At 39.2% G+C, this 13,436-nt stretch overlaps 1 protein-coding gene across 9 annotated transcripts in view; it reads right to left on the bottom strand.

Moving 5' to 3' along the window:
* Positions 1-12,895, bottom strand: part of RIMBP2 (RIMS binding protein 2) — a 132,074-nt gene extending 119,179 nt beyond the window's left edge. For 2 of the 9 annotated variants that reach the window (XR_009725741.1, XM_061355381.1), the window contains exons 1-4: positions 12,774-12,894; positions 8,775-8,885; positions 4,432-4,656; positions 3,617-3,751 (exon numbers count right to left, since the gene is read on the bottom strand). Coding sequence is in view for 8 of the 9 variants with exons in the window: in XM_061355381.1 (XP_061211365.1) it covers positions 3,617-3,751; positions 4,432-4,656; positions 8,775-8,885; positions 12,774-12,809 (507 nt within the window). In the remaining variant the exon portion in view is untranslated. Of the gene's footprint in view, positions 1-3,616; positions 3,752-4,431; positions 4,657-8,774; positions 8,886-12,773 lie in introns of all 9 variants that reach the window. The other 7 variants (XM_061355380.1, XM_061355379.1, XM_061355377.1 and 4 more) reach the window with 6 other exon arrangements.
* Positions 12,896-13,436: the final 541 nt, after the last annotated feature.

Below are 13,436 nucleotides of genomic sequence, written 5' to 3'. Positions count from 1 at the left end.
TTTATTGCAAACCTTACAAACCTTAAAAGTGAATGGAGAATGACATCAGATTAAACATCAATAGGAGGGAGGATGGAATAATCTAGCAAGAGTTTAATCCCTTTACCTAGTGTTCGTGCACGCTATTAACACATTTTATTATTCTAAACAGCACCTAGAAGAAAAGATCCAGTGAAGGGCATCATCAAATTGCAGCAGAATAATAAAGTTTGTCTGCCTCCACCAAGAGTTACTGCTGCATTACTGCTAACTAAAAAGAAGATTCTCCCCCCCCCACACTTACAAATCTTCAGCCCTCCCACCCTCATTTGGCCCATAAAGCATTTAACAGAAATACCTATTTTTAGAAAGGGTGAAATCTCAGCATACCTTCAAATCAAGTGCTTCCGATGTTCAGCAAGATCATTGCCGAGAGAGAGAACTGCAGTCTACTGTGTCAAATTACAACCTTGTAGAGAAAGGCGGCAGCGTCGGCAGCAGCAGCATTGGTGTGTTTGCACTGCTAGTATTCAAGCTAGAAATGATTCATTAGTTGTCTGCAGGGAGGCAGGGTGAAAAAGAGAGAGCAAGCATCATCGGCCATGCAGCAGCTGCCAGAGCCTATGAAACAGCAGTGCTCGCACACACATACGCACACAAAGATGGCTTTCCCTATTTGCCAGTTTCTCTTTCACATAGTATTAACCCCGACACAGCAGCAGGGAGCACGGACAGTAGCTGACAAGCAGCAAGTGGGATCGCAGCAAGGATGTGTTTCAGTGAGGGAGGGCACGGGAGGAGGTGGGTGTTGGGAGATTTTATTTTACCTCCAAGTAATGCTATCACAGGATCTTCTCAGTAGGTCATCTGTGGCCTACTGGCACGAACCAATGAACTGTAATTGTGAGCTGCAATGTTTTTTTCACTCCCAAGCCTGCCCAATGGAAGGCTTAGAAACTCAAATGCAGAAGGGTATTAAGACAGATTACCTGGAGCATCCTAACCATTCTGTCTTCCCTCTTCTCAAGAAAACTGTATACAGTATATTCACACAAAACTTCTAAGTGTGCAACAATCAACTCCCCAGCAGCTAGAGGGAGACACTGTAAGGGGATACTGGGACAGATTTTAATAAATCCATTTTTTTTTTAATCTTTAATATTTTTTTACCCTCTTTTTTAAAAAAATCCTTTTCTTCCCCCCCCTTTTCCCAACTCACTCACCCGAGAGATGATCTGATCACTTTGGGAGTGCATTCACTAAAACACAGCTGAATTCTCAAGGCTGAAGAAGGTTAAATTATTAAGAAAACGTATGAAGTTATACTGAGTGGAACTTCTGTATTTTCTGTTCAGCTCTGAAATACTGCACTCTAAAGGCACTATTTTACTGAATTCTATTAAAGTATCTGCAGAAATACATCTCTCCATTTATACTGTATACCTGCATTATTTTACAATTCCTTCCCCCCCCCCCCGCCTCATTTTACTAACATGCACGAGGAGAATTCTCAGAAAACTTTGCCATTAACAAAAGGAGCCAGATTTTCTCCAAAGTTTGAGAGTTATTTATGAAGTTGAAGCGCATGGAGAGTACCCTGATCTGCAGGAACTGTCATATCAGATGCTTCACTGCAAAGTATTAAAAGCCATGAAAGAGAGACTCCTCAGATGATCTCTTTCTCAAGTTTTGTCTTACCTAGATTTCCAGTTCATGGTAAATTTGAATCCTGAACCATGAAGTTTATTACACAGCTAATGAATCTTTATAAAATGGCACTGCCTATATTTCTGGATATTCCAGTTCCCAAGCATCAATCTATTTGAGCACGTGGTTAAGACTGCTACCCCCAAAGCTTCTAGCAACACCAAGTACCACCTCTCTCACCTGTATTGAAAGCATTTCCCTTCAGAGGCTTAGAATATGGTGCAGAGTATCACAGTGTGATCTCTGAAGTAACTGACTGCTTCTGAAAAATCTGTCCCTCATTAAACAAATGAAACAGCTAAAAAACTGATCCTTGGTTCTGTGGTATTAAAAAAAAAAGAAAAATCAAGATGAAAAAGAGGGTTACAGACAACCTGCACTTTCTTCGCTAAGGTCTACCATGGCACGTGTTAGAAAGATCAGAGTTTTCTGAATAGAAAGTCCAACATCTCAAAATAAGATACCCGAGACCCCTCTTTTGTGCAATCTCAGCCCCAAATGGTTTTGCCTGAGACTACTCATGACTGCAGCGGGAACAACAAAACTGATATTTTTGGAAAGAAAAGCTGTTCATACTCGGATTCTTATGTTCCTTCCCAGATTAGATTATGGCTGTGATCACCAGGCAAGTGCACTCTTACTTTTAAAACCAGTTTGTGGCATAAATGGTTTCCTTAAAAAAATAAAATAAAACAAAACACATTAAATAAAAAAATATCTAATTTTGGAAAATCACTTTTTTTCCTCAGTTGAGCTACATGTAAGTGTCAAATCCAAACGTTCTTTCTGACTATGACTGTATCAGCGCTTACATACAGATCTGCAGCATATGACACAAAGTGATACCAGAAGATTCCAGGTGACACGTTCTGGAAATCTAGCTTGTCTAGGCTGGAGACCAGGTGAACGTACCTGCTGCTTCATGTGCATTTGTACAAACAAAATAAAGACTTGATGAGCCAACCTGATACTTGGAAATAAGTGGTATCACTATTAAAATGGCATTATTCATGTGCTACACTGAACCAAACCAACTCTCCTAATTCCTTTTCATAGGTGGATTTAAAACATACCTGCACACGGCCATGAGTAAGTATATATAAAACATGTAAATTATCATAAACTTTCCAGAAATTTTGTTTTAAAAATTATAAAAAATTATATTAGTAAGTCACTTTAAAAATAAAATATCAACACTTTTTTTACATTATCAGCACATCTTAAGTGCTATGAAGATTTTAAAACATATTCTTTATCTCAAGAAAACATTTAGAAACTTCAGTCATGAAAACTTGACATATTCAACTTGTTATGCCACAGCAGATGAGAACTCACATTTTACTGGAACTGTGAGATGTTAAGAACACTGTTAGCAAACAAATTATTATTAATTTGGTAGTTTATGTGGCCAAATATCAGCATCAAGTATATAGCTTGCTAGTAATTTCTGCCCTTTCAGGACGCAGCTATGCTGATGACAGAGTTGGTGGTAAGCAGAAATGCACATGTAACAGTGCCACAGAGAGAGAAAAGGGAATTACAGTCCTTTATGCCAGGCCAAGAAATCCCCCCAGAATAGCAATCCCCATATAATGACCCTGCCTTCTGACAGACAATTTTCTTCAGAAAAAGAGACAGAACATCAGAGATCTTTCTGTAGACAACAGGGCTCTACGAAATGCCATTTTAACCATGTAACCTTTCACGGGACATAATGAATTTCATGTTCTTTCTTGTCTTCCTGAATTACATGAAATATTTATTTAAAATACATCCTAAAAGATTAATTTTACTTTAGTACCTTTAGAATACAAAATAAATCTTGCAGTGCATTGGTACAACCAAAGAAGCCAAAGTGATGATAAATCCTTCCCATCCAAATTAAACTTTGAACAGTGAGATAGACTGGGGTAATAATAAAGCAGCTCACCTTACTAGCTGCCAAAACACACAGAGGGCCTCCTGCAGAAATAAAGGACAGCTGTCTCTGAAGCCACAATAGCTCTTTCTGAGATTGTTTCAGTAACTGCTCCATGTCACTTGGCTTCTGCCCCATTAGCCCTTCCTGCAAGACAGGAAATTTTCAATTTCTGTTTTCTCAACTATATGGCAATAGTAATATATGACTTGTCATTGCTGGATTTCTAACTAAACAGAAACATCTGTTATACAATATATCTGTATCCATGCAAGTGACTTTGTGTGCTCAGTTTAACAAACCTCTGCTACCTAAAAAGTAAGGTGCCTCTTCATAGCATCAGCAGCACAAAATCCTGTATTTCAAGTACCCTAGTACTCTGGCTATTAGTCACGCCAGGTCAGGTTGGGGTAGAAAACATGAGCAATTCCAACCTTTGGGAGCTGGAAGAAGTTCCTCTTACAATGCTGTAAACAAAGGGCTTGGAGATGCTGCTGTTAGGGGAAAAATCAGTTACAAGACAAGGCTGACAAGAGTTTGAGGCATGTATAAAAATTACTATGTATAGGAAAGCCACTCAGTAATCCAAAGTACAAATTTACATTCTTAGTCGAAGTCTTGATGATAAACCACAAGTATCGTGAATTCAGGCCCAAACTCTTTTCTACGCATGATAAACTGCAAGATACTTAAAATCAATCAGCTTTACTGATATTTTTTTCTACTTGGTTTTAACACCTTTATGAATAAACTTCAGTGTAAAATTTGCAGTATAACTCTTTACTAGCTAATTTAGATATTAAGAGCAGAACTGGATTTTTACCTACCCTCAGGCATCCTAGCTGATTTTTCAGTTCTTCACACTCCACTTGCAGCAGCTGGATCTCCAGATCCTTTATGCTTTCAGGTTGTTCGTTGATATTTTGCAGATGCTGGGCCTTAACATTGCCAAAGTGCATTTTCTGCTGTAGAGGAAGTGTTTTGGTAATTGTTTTTGTGATGACAGCAGTGTTATTGGATGACAATGTCAATGAAGTTGAAGGGCTGACATCCTGGTAAAGAGAAAATACATTTTTCATGTCATTTTTGCTAAAGCTTTGTCTGAAGGAAAGAATGTAATTCAAGTTCTTTCAAAAGTCATACTATAAACGCACTATTTGGGAATTTTCTTCTTCAGATCTTTCATTCAAACAGTAAGTGAGCAAGAGAATTTCACTTGCTCAATCACCAGTAAAGAGACAGGCATAACACAAAGAAATACAAAGCAATTTTTTTGTATTTGTTTTTTTCTTCATTCCATGGATGCCAGCCAGCCAGGATCACTCTTGACGGTATGGGTATCAATGTATTTACCACTTGATGGCAACACAGGGCTGCTGCTTAGCCATGGCTTCTGGTCCTTCACTCAGCATTGTTATCACACACCCAACTAATAAGTTATCCTTGCTGCTGAACATGCAGCTCAGTTGGAAGCTGAGCTCCAGCTACATCCAAGGTACTGTATTACAAAAGGCATGCTTGACCACTCTGCAAAACCTTCACCAGGAATCTGTCATGTCACTTGCCACTTGACTGCTATCCAGTCAAACTTACCTTGTGAGTGGTAAAAGAAACTGAAGCTCCCTTCTGAGGCTTGGCAGTTGACAGCTCCTTATGTCCCAAATCCTCTTGCTTTACACCCAGTAATTACCTTACTCCTTGGCTTGTCCCAGTGGCACTCTGGTGCAGTAAGATAGTACACCCCTTCAGCAACAGTATTAGAACTTAGCCTATTAACATGTTAATTCTGTGCACTCAATAACTGATATACAAAGGCAGACCCATTTAAAACTCCTTCATTTTACTATAAAGCTCAAAAAGGCAAGAGACAAAAAAAGCTAACTTCTTATTACATGCTTGTGAGAATACCGCTTCCAGCCTGGTTTTGCTCTTAAAACCAGCACATCACTTGAACAAGTCACTCATTTTCAACAGTCTACATGTAAGACTGGCTTGGTGTAACTTCATCAGAGAAATAATAACTTGTCTCAATTTGTGTCATATTCAGCTGAGAATATTAATGTAGCTGGAAGCTGACATTATAATTTAAGATTGTGTAGGATTTCACTTGCAGACGAGTAAAACATTATTTTGGTTATCACTTTGTTTAAATTTTGTTCATGTATTCACAGTTGATTTTAGAGAGGATAACTGACTTCTTGGTTCATTATGCTGTGATGTGCAATCCCCCAAGTCTATAAGGTAAGTTTTCTTGTTTTCCTTATGAAATTGGGTTTTTGTGGTATGGTTTTGTTGGGTTTTTTTTCCCCTTATGTTTGGGTTAGAGAGGAAAAAACCCCACTCAATTTTATTATATTTCTCTAACCCTAATTTTGACGAAGGCCCAAACACTGATCACAGGTGAAAAAACACCTTTCAACTGACCTGATTTCGATGCAAGGCACTCCCTTTCTCTCAGTGTCTGTTCAGTCAGCCCACAGTATGGCTCCTCCTCCTCAGGGCAGAAGCTCTCGAAAAACCCAGCCCTGCCCACTACCTCAGGAGGACCATAACAGACCCTCCAAGGGCATACATGAAGCACCATTCAACACTAGTTTGATAGAGAGATCTAGAAACCTGAGTAAAATTCATTAAAACTACAGTAATTATAAGCAGTATTTTACATAAAAAATGAGAAACACTAATATTCAAATAAGATTAAAAAAAAAACCCAACAACACAGGATTCTCTTAATTTTGAAGCATTAACCATTGGAAACCTCAGAGATCTGACTGAGATAGTATTACCACAGACCAAGTGTATCTGTTTATTGTACCATCTAGCTTTCCTGACATATATATGTATATATTTTTTTTAAATTGGAAGTGCAAAACAAGGGAAAAGAATAGGATGAAGTCACTTAACATGAACCTGGTAAATCTCTGCCAGATACACATCACTAATGCATACCCAAAGTTTGCAAATGCTCAACAAAAATAAAAATAAACTAATTTGTAGTATCATTTACATTTGTAATATACTAAATAAAAACCCCTGAACATTGGATGCGTTGAGCAAGATCAAAACTTGATCAGAAATAACCCAGTCTTTAAGCACCAGCTCTCGTTCTTCACAAAATGGCAGACTAATGTTTACTTCCCAAATATTAAAGAACCTGAAGGATATATGTATTGCATAAAAACTTAAATACATCCCCAAGTGAGTCATATCACAGATACTTGTATTTTAATAGCAGCCTGAAATACTGCTATAGCTGTCAAATTATAGATTTAATCTTGGATTGTTTAAACATTTACATTAATTCTTTTTACTGCAGCGTGATGTGCCCCCTGGCTGCTCTTTCACCAACATCCCCCCCCCAACAGATTGCGGAGGCAAAAAACAGATGAGAAAGCTCGTGGGTTGAGATGAAACTGGGAAACCATAATTTACCATCACAAGGCAAAAAAAGATTTCACTTGAGAAGATTCACTGAATTTAGTGGCAATTAGAGTAAGTTTGGATAGCGAGAAACAAAGACAAGCATTAAAACACCACTTCTTAACACACAGACACACACACAGACACACACACACACACACACACAGACACACACACACACACACACACACGTCCTCTCAGGCCCAACTTCACACCTCCATTCCCAACTGCTCTACCTTTCCCCTCAGGAGCAACCTGCTCTGGGATGGGCTGCAGCGTGGATGTGTGCTCCCATCACTGCTGCAGGGGACTCCCGTTTCCCCTCCTCCTCACCCCTCTCTTACCTGGGCGCTCGCAGGGCTCTTTCTCACACTTTTCTCGTCATTTTGGGCAGGTTTTGCCCGGTTTCCGATGTGTTTTCCCTCAGCCGCCACCAGCCCCGCCCCGGGACTCGACCGCGCCCCGTGGTGGAATTGGCGGGAACAGGCCTTGCCCGGGGCGGAGCAGCCCCTCACGGGGGCCGCCGCAGCCTCAGCACGGCCATCCCTTGAGTACATGAGTTTAAACCAGAGACCGACACCACCTCCGACCATGAGGAGACACCTCTGCCGAAGTGCTCAGCGTTCTGCACCTCCTGTGTCAGCACGGACCCAAGCACAGCACCTGGCCCCTCAGGGTGAGGGAGGCCTCAGGTAACGTTAACGATACAGTGTGTAAACCGAGGTGACTTGAGTTGACTTATAATTTTGAGAAACAAAAGGTCCCCGAATTTTGAATTTTGAAAGCTTTGCTGCCCCAAACTGGAATACTGGCAGCTTGTCGCAAATAGATCCTGACACAGACCTCAGACAGGTCAATCAGGTGTTACTCTCCAGCAAATGCAGTTTCTATGCTCTCAAACGATTAATTTTGTCATTAATGAAAAGAGCTGGAAAACCTGAATCAAACTGTGGTGTGTTTTATCTGCTAAGTCTGCACATGAATATTTAACAGGCAGGTTTCTTCTATTAGGCATTAAACTGTTGAGTAAATGATACAGGAAAAATTCAGGAAGTTGCCAGACACTTAAGTGTGTATTGATTTTTTTAAGCTATTTTTATCATGTTTGTATCTACTGAAGGGAGCAGCACTGAAAGCTCTGGAGAGTGAATCCATTAGTGAATAGAAAAGATGAATCACAATAAACATCAGATAAAGTTCCCTATCATCACTAATGCACCCCAGTGTCACTGGAAAAGCAGTTTCTCTGTAGATAAACAGGGCCCTCCGTCTCAACCACAAGGGTATCCTCAGGTTATCCTCACTGTTCCCGGTCTCTGTGCCAATCTCACACTCGGTGCTTTTTGGGAAGGTGTTAATCCCTCTCTTTCAGAAGCCTCATGTGCAAACTACTACACTGGAATTGCAACAGAAGGAATTTAACATCAGCATGCCATTTTTTTATTGAGCGGTTACTTCAAATTGACCAATATTTTAAACTGGGTATCTCACAATGAAAGCAGCAGGTAACTGTGAGTAGAAAAATTATAAGAAAAGAAATTGTGCTGGGCCATAAACCCCCCCCCAGAACAACCAAACCTATCTGGGAAGCAAAATGTGAGAGTAATCTCAGTGCATCAGGTGCCAGGGAAGGTGCTGGCAGTCGTTTGACCCTACATGCAGTCACTTCTGATTCGCATCAATGCTGTGACAACCATTTCAGCAGTTGACAGTAAAGCCACTGGAAGATTTTAGAGCATGTAGCACTCACCTTGCTCTTCTTAACATTCACTGAGCTGCTTTTCAGTTTGCTTCTGCCCTCAGATCTGTAGCGTGGAGACTTCTCAGATGTTCGTTTTGCTTTCTTGTTGCCCTTTTTGGACTGTGGGACAAAATTAATAACTCATTAAAATATATTACAACACATGTAAAATGTCTCAGCGATTCCCATGGTCTTTAATCGGTTCTTTCATAGTAAAGCACAAGTTTCAAAGTATAGATTTGATGCTTAGGAGAATTAAAAGAACAGATTAGACATGGCATTCAGTCAACAGCAGAGGACACAACATCACTGTGGCAGAGCTTTCTTACTGGTTCTTTGCCTGTGCAGTGGTTAACATGATGGGAACTGTGCTAATGCTACAGAATGTGAGACCAGATATCACTGCAATCCAAATAAGAACTCATATTACTAGGAGCAATTTGTTCCTTACATGGCATTTGGTCTCTTCGTCAATCTCAGGAAGAATCTCTGATTTTGGTTTATGCAGAAGATGGATAAAACAACAGGGATATAAGTAGCATGTGGTTAAATGCTAAATGGCACTGCTTCATCAGATTACTTACAATCAAAAGAGGGCACTTTCTGCTACATCCCTGGCATTAAGCGGGATAAAGAAGCACACAAAGAGGGACCTTTGTTCCTTCTGCTGTTATGCAATACAGACTGACAGGTCACAGAATAAAGATGCAGTATTATTCTAAGTGTGCTGGACATTTTAGCATTGATTCATTTCTTTAATTTCAAGTTGGTGTCAATTTTACAGCATGCTACATTCAATGTAAGACGGTCTTGTCTCCTAGAACTTAAAACCTAAATAAAGATAAAGGGAGGTAGGGAATTTGCCCCATACTGTATTTTTCAGTTAAAGGTATATAGTAAAACTCAGTATTCTTTGTTTTAGAAAGGTTAATCCCTCTTTCTCTCTTCATGCATATTTAAGGGAAATTTGATAATAGCATTTCCTTTTGTCCCTCACTCTATGTGCTGCCTATAAGCACTAGCAAAACAGCTCGTTTTTTTTTTTTTTTACTTTACGTAACATTTAATCTTGGATAGCCAAAACCACTCCCAGGGAGTAAAGACTGATGAGATCTCTTTCCAAACATCACTACCCTTATTTCCATCCTTTGCTGATGGTGACTCAGGCTGTCTCTGTTTAGCAAGCATGACTTGGCATTTTGTATTGTTTGAGGTCTGGATTTCATGTTCGAAAAAAGGTTGAAACTTGCAATAACAAGCAAGAAGCTGTATTTGGAAAAGGAAATTCAGAGTGTATTAGTTTTTCTAATCAGGCTCAAAACTATTTAATTACCCCCCAGCACAAAATGGTAGGAGGAAATAGCAACAAAACAAGCCAAATGGAAAGGAAAAGTGAATTGGTTCTAATAAGGCAGATAGCTGCTTGCAATTGAAAACCCTTTTATGGAGCTGTTCTATAGTCACTGTCTGTGAACCAAAGGTGGTTACTAGAAATTACAAACACCAACCATCTGTCACTGTTCGAGCTGTGATGGTTTCTGCTATAGGCCAGGATGCTTGGGAAGAAGATTAAAACGATATTCTGTTCCCCATATTCTCTGAATTTTTCTTGTTTTCATCTGATGTGCCACTGATGGGAACCCTCCACATCTAAAACAGCATTGAAACTGGAGGGGTAGCAAGTATTTCACGACCTTGCTCACACCTCTTTCCCTTTCTGTTCCTATAGCCTACCAAGAGTAAAGGAAGAAGTGGGAAAACCTTTTGCCTTCCCAAGCACTCATTTCCAAACCAGTGAGGTCTGTGCAACCTCACTGCCTCCTCCTAAAGCTGTCAGATTTTTCTTAAAGTGCAGTAAGATTATTCATTTTAATAAGAATGTTACATTCAGAGTCATTTTTTTCCTTCAAATAACTACTATTTTTCAGTAATTCAGTTGATATTTTTCTCATATATGTTACTATATTGTGTTGCTACATATATCCATACGTAAGAACAGAACTTCTAAGGTTGTAACAGATAGTAATGAAACTGTTCCCCTTTAATCACAGAAGATGTATTTTAATGCAGTTAAAGTAATTTCAGATTTACTTTCTCATACTAAATGATAAGGAAGGCAACAAGGGCACTTATTTATATCTGTGTAGGATAAGAAGACTGCTCAATGGAAATCCAAGAAAAGCATCCTGGCCTATAAGTCTGAGTCATTCTGCGTAGCACATGCTTGCTTATAGCTTAGCAACAAGCCAACTGAGAGAGGAGAAAAAAATGTAAAGAGCAAATATATAATCTAAAACCAGCTCTTGTATATGGATATGTGAACCCAGTTGGATTCCAAGGAAATGCTGAGACGTTGCCTTTATGTTCTTCAAACTCACTTGAAGTTTACAGGCATTTCTATTATTTTTAGGCATCAATATGTATCAGCTGTAATTAAAAATGCATTTCAACACTTGCTGAATTTTATCATCCTGTGATTTTGTCTGTTTTCTTTCAAAGACTAATTAGTTCCATGGTTTTGTTTGCCTCATATTGGAACGAAAATCAGACCCAAAAATAATCTAGGGAAAACTGTATAAATGGGAATTCTGACTAAAACCTTATAAATAGCTTCAAAGTCAAGTGAGCACAAGTATGCCCAGCTGTCAGGCTCTGGGTCTGAGCACAACATCAGAGTTTTTCTCCCATCTTGTCCTGGCACACAAAGTGGGTGACTCTCTGGGATGGATCTTCAGGAACAGGGCAAGATGACTGTAACCTAAAATTAGCCTCCTAAGTTCACACACAGGCTGTCAACTATCCAACTTCACTTCAGAAATGCTGATGACAATATTCTGCTATGCACTTTGAAAGGCTTTTGTAGAAACTTGATGTAGTTCTTATAATGGATCTGAACCTAATTTTAGGCAAACTTTTTTCTTTAATCTTGCCATCAGTAACTACTGAAGAACAGTGTAAATACATGGTGGGAAAAATTTATATTGCAGGAGTACACTAAATGTACTCTTCTACACATGCAAATTAATGTATTTTAAAATAAATGTACCACTTGGTAGGCAGCTTCGGAAGCAGAGACTTTCTTGTGTGGGGAATATGAAAAGGACCTACAGTTATCTCAACAGTGAATACTTAAAATGAATGCATCAGGGACAATAACATCAGTTCTCCACAAATGTTGATATCCCATGTGGGTAACACAGTTGAAGACAGAACAGGGAAACATTTTGTATAAACCATTATATTATTATTATGCATTGTGGCAAACTCAGAAGAGGGAGAGGCACGTACTAAACTAGAATTCTTAACATGGATTACTTGTTGTGGGTATAAAAATATTTCCTCAGTAGAAGGGCAAAAAATAGGGGTAGATTGAGAGAGCAGCCATGGCCACCTGGGACTGTGAGCTAGGATCTCAACAATCTGGATCTAATAATCACTTCAGACTTATCAGGGCACCAAAATTTACCGGTTGTCAAAAGTTCCACAAGCTTTAGAGCAATTGTTTGATAGAATTTGCGTTGTGATTACAGCCACATCATAACCAGAATACCCTGTCTCTGAAGCCTAAGAATGTGTGTAAATGTTACAGCCTTACACCTCACAAAGAAGCTGCATTCTGATTCTGCTTATTGTCCATGTACTTTCTGCTTGAAAAAAATATCTCTACTTTCTAAGTTGTCAATCAAATAGTAGAATTTCTGGTTCTTTTTAATTAATTATTTTGCATACCTGAGGCCTATCCTACAATATAAAGCTTTTTAACAGTAAGGCTTTACATAGTTTTTCTTCTGCATGGGAAGATTAAAAACAAAACAAAACAAAACAACCAAACAAATAAACAAAAACCCAAAACAAAAACACATCAAAGAACCCCCAAACTTACTTTAAATAATTCTTCAAAACCCCACCCCTAAAAAAAACCCAACCAAACCCAAAACCTCGAAAAACAAATCTAGGCAATTTTTCAGCCAAATTCTGGCACATCCTGAACTGGAAATGATTACTCACCACTCTGTCTTCCTCTTTAGTCAAGGGCTTATCCATTTCTGAAAGTGATTGATTTGCCTTGTGGGAATCCAGTACAGAATAGCCACGATCCAGAATGCAACTGGTAGCTGCCTTCTGTAACAGAGGGAAGAGTGTCTTGAGAGCATTTAAACCCTCCAGAGAGAAACCTATATTGGCTTATGGGACTTCTGACTTCTAATAAAGTCAGCCAGCACCGTTTCACTAATTAAGCTTCAAGGTAACACATTACTGGGTTATTTCTTCTTCCCTTTTGATATGCCTTTGTTTCCTCTTCTTCCAAAATGTTAATGGCCTGTCTTGCGTCTTTAATTCAAGCTTTGGCAATGCTTTGTGGGTATTCTGACACACCTGTATATTAAATTGCCTTTGCCTTTCTCCTCCCAGTGCTTTTCAAAAGACAACCAAGATACTTAGTCACAACAGAAATAAGCATGGCTCAAAGTTTCCCTTTCCCTCTAAGGAGTTTTATTGCAGATAAGCAGCCAAAATGGTTTTGATTGTTGGGAGCTAGTTAGAAAGATAGCTTCCCAAATGTTTGGTAGGTATTGTGAGACAGTAGGTCAAACTCCTTAAAAGCAGTAGCACTCTTGCCTGTTGGAGAGCAAGTAGCTTCCTGTCAGGACTCAGAGATTCTCCACCCAA

This window comes from Neopsephotus bourkii, unplaced genomic scaffold, assembly GCF_033783945.1.
Source record: "Neopsephotus bourkii isolate Nb327-2 ecotype Australia unplaced genomic scaffold, CSIRO-AGI_Nbou_v1 NB_795, whole genome shotgun sequence".
NCBI lineage: Eukaryota > Metazoa > Chordata > Aves > Psittaciformes > Psittacidae > Neopsephotus > Neopsephotus bourkii.
The sequence above is the reverse complement of the archived record's forward strand: the minus strand, read 5'-3'. Positions and strand labels throughout refer to the sequence as shown.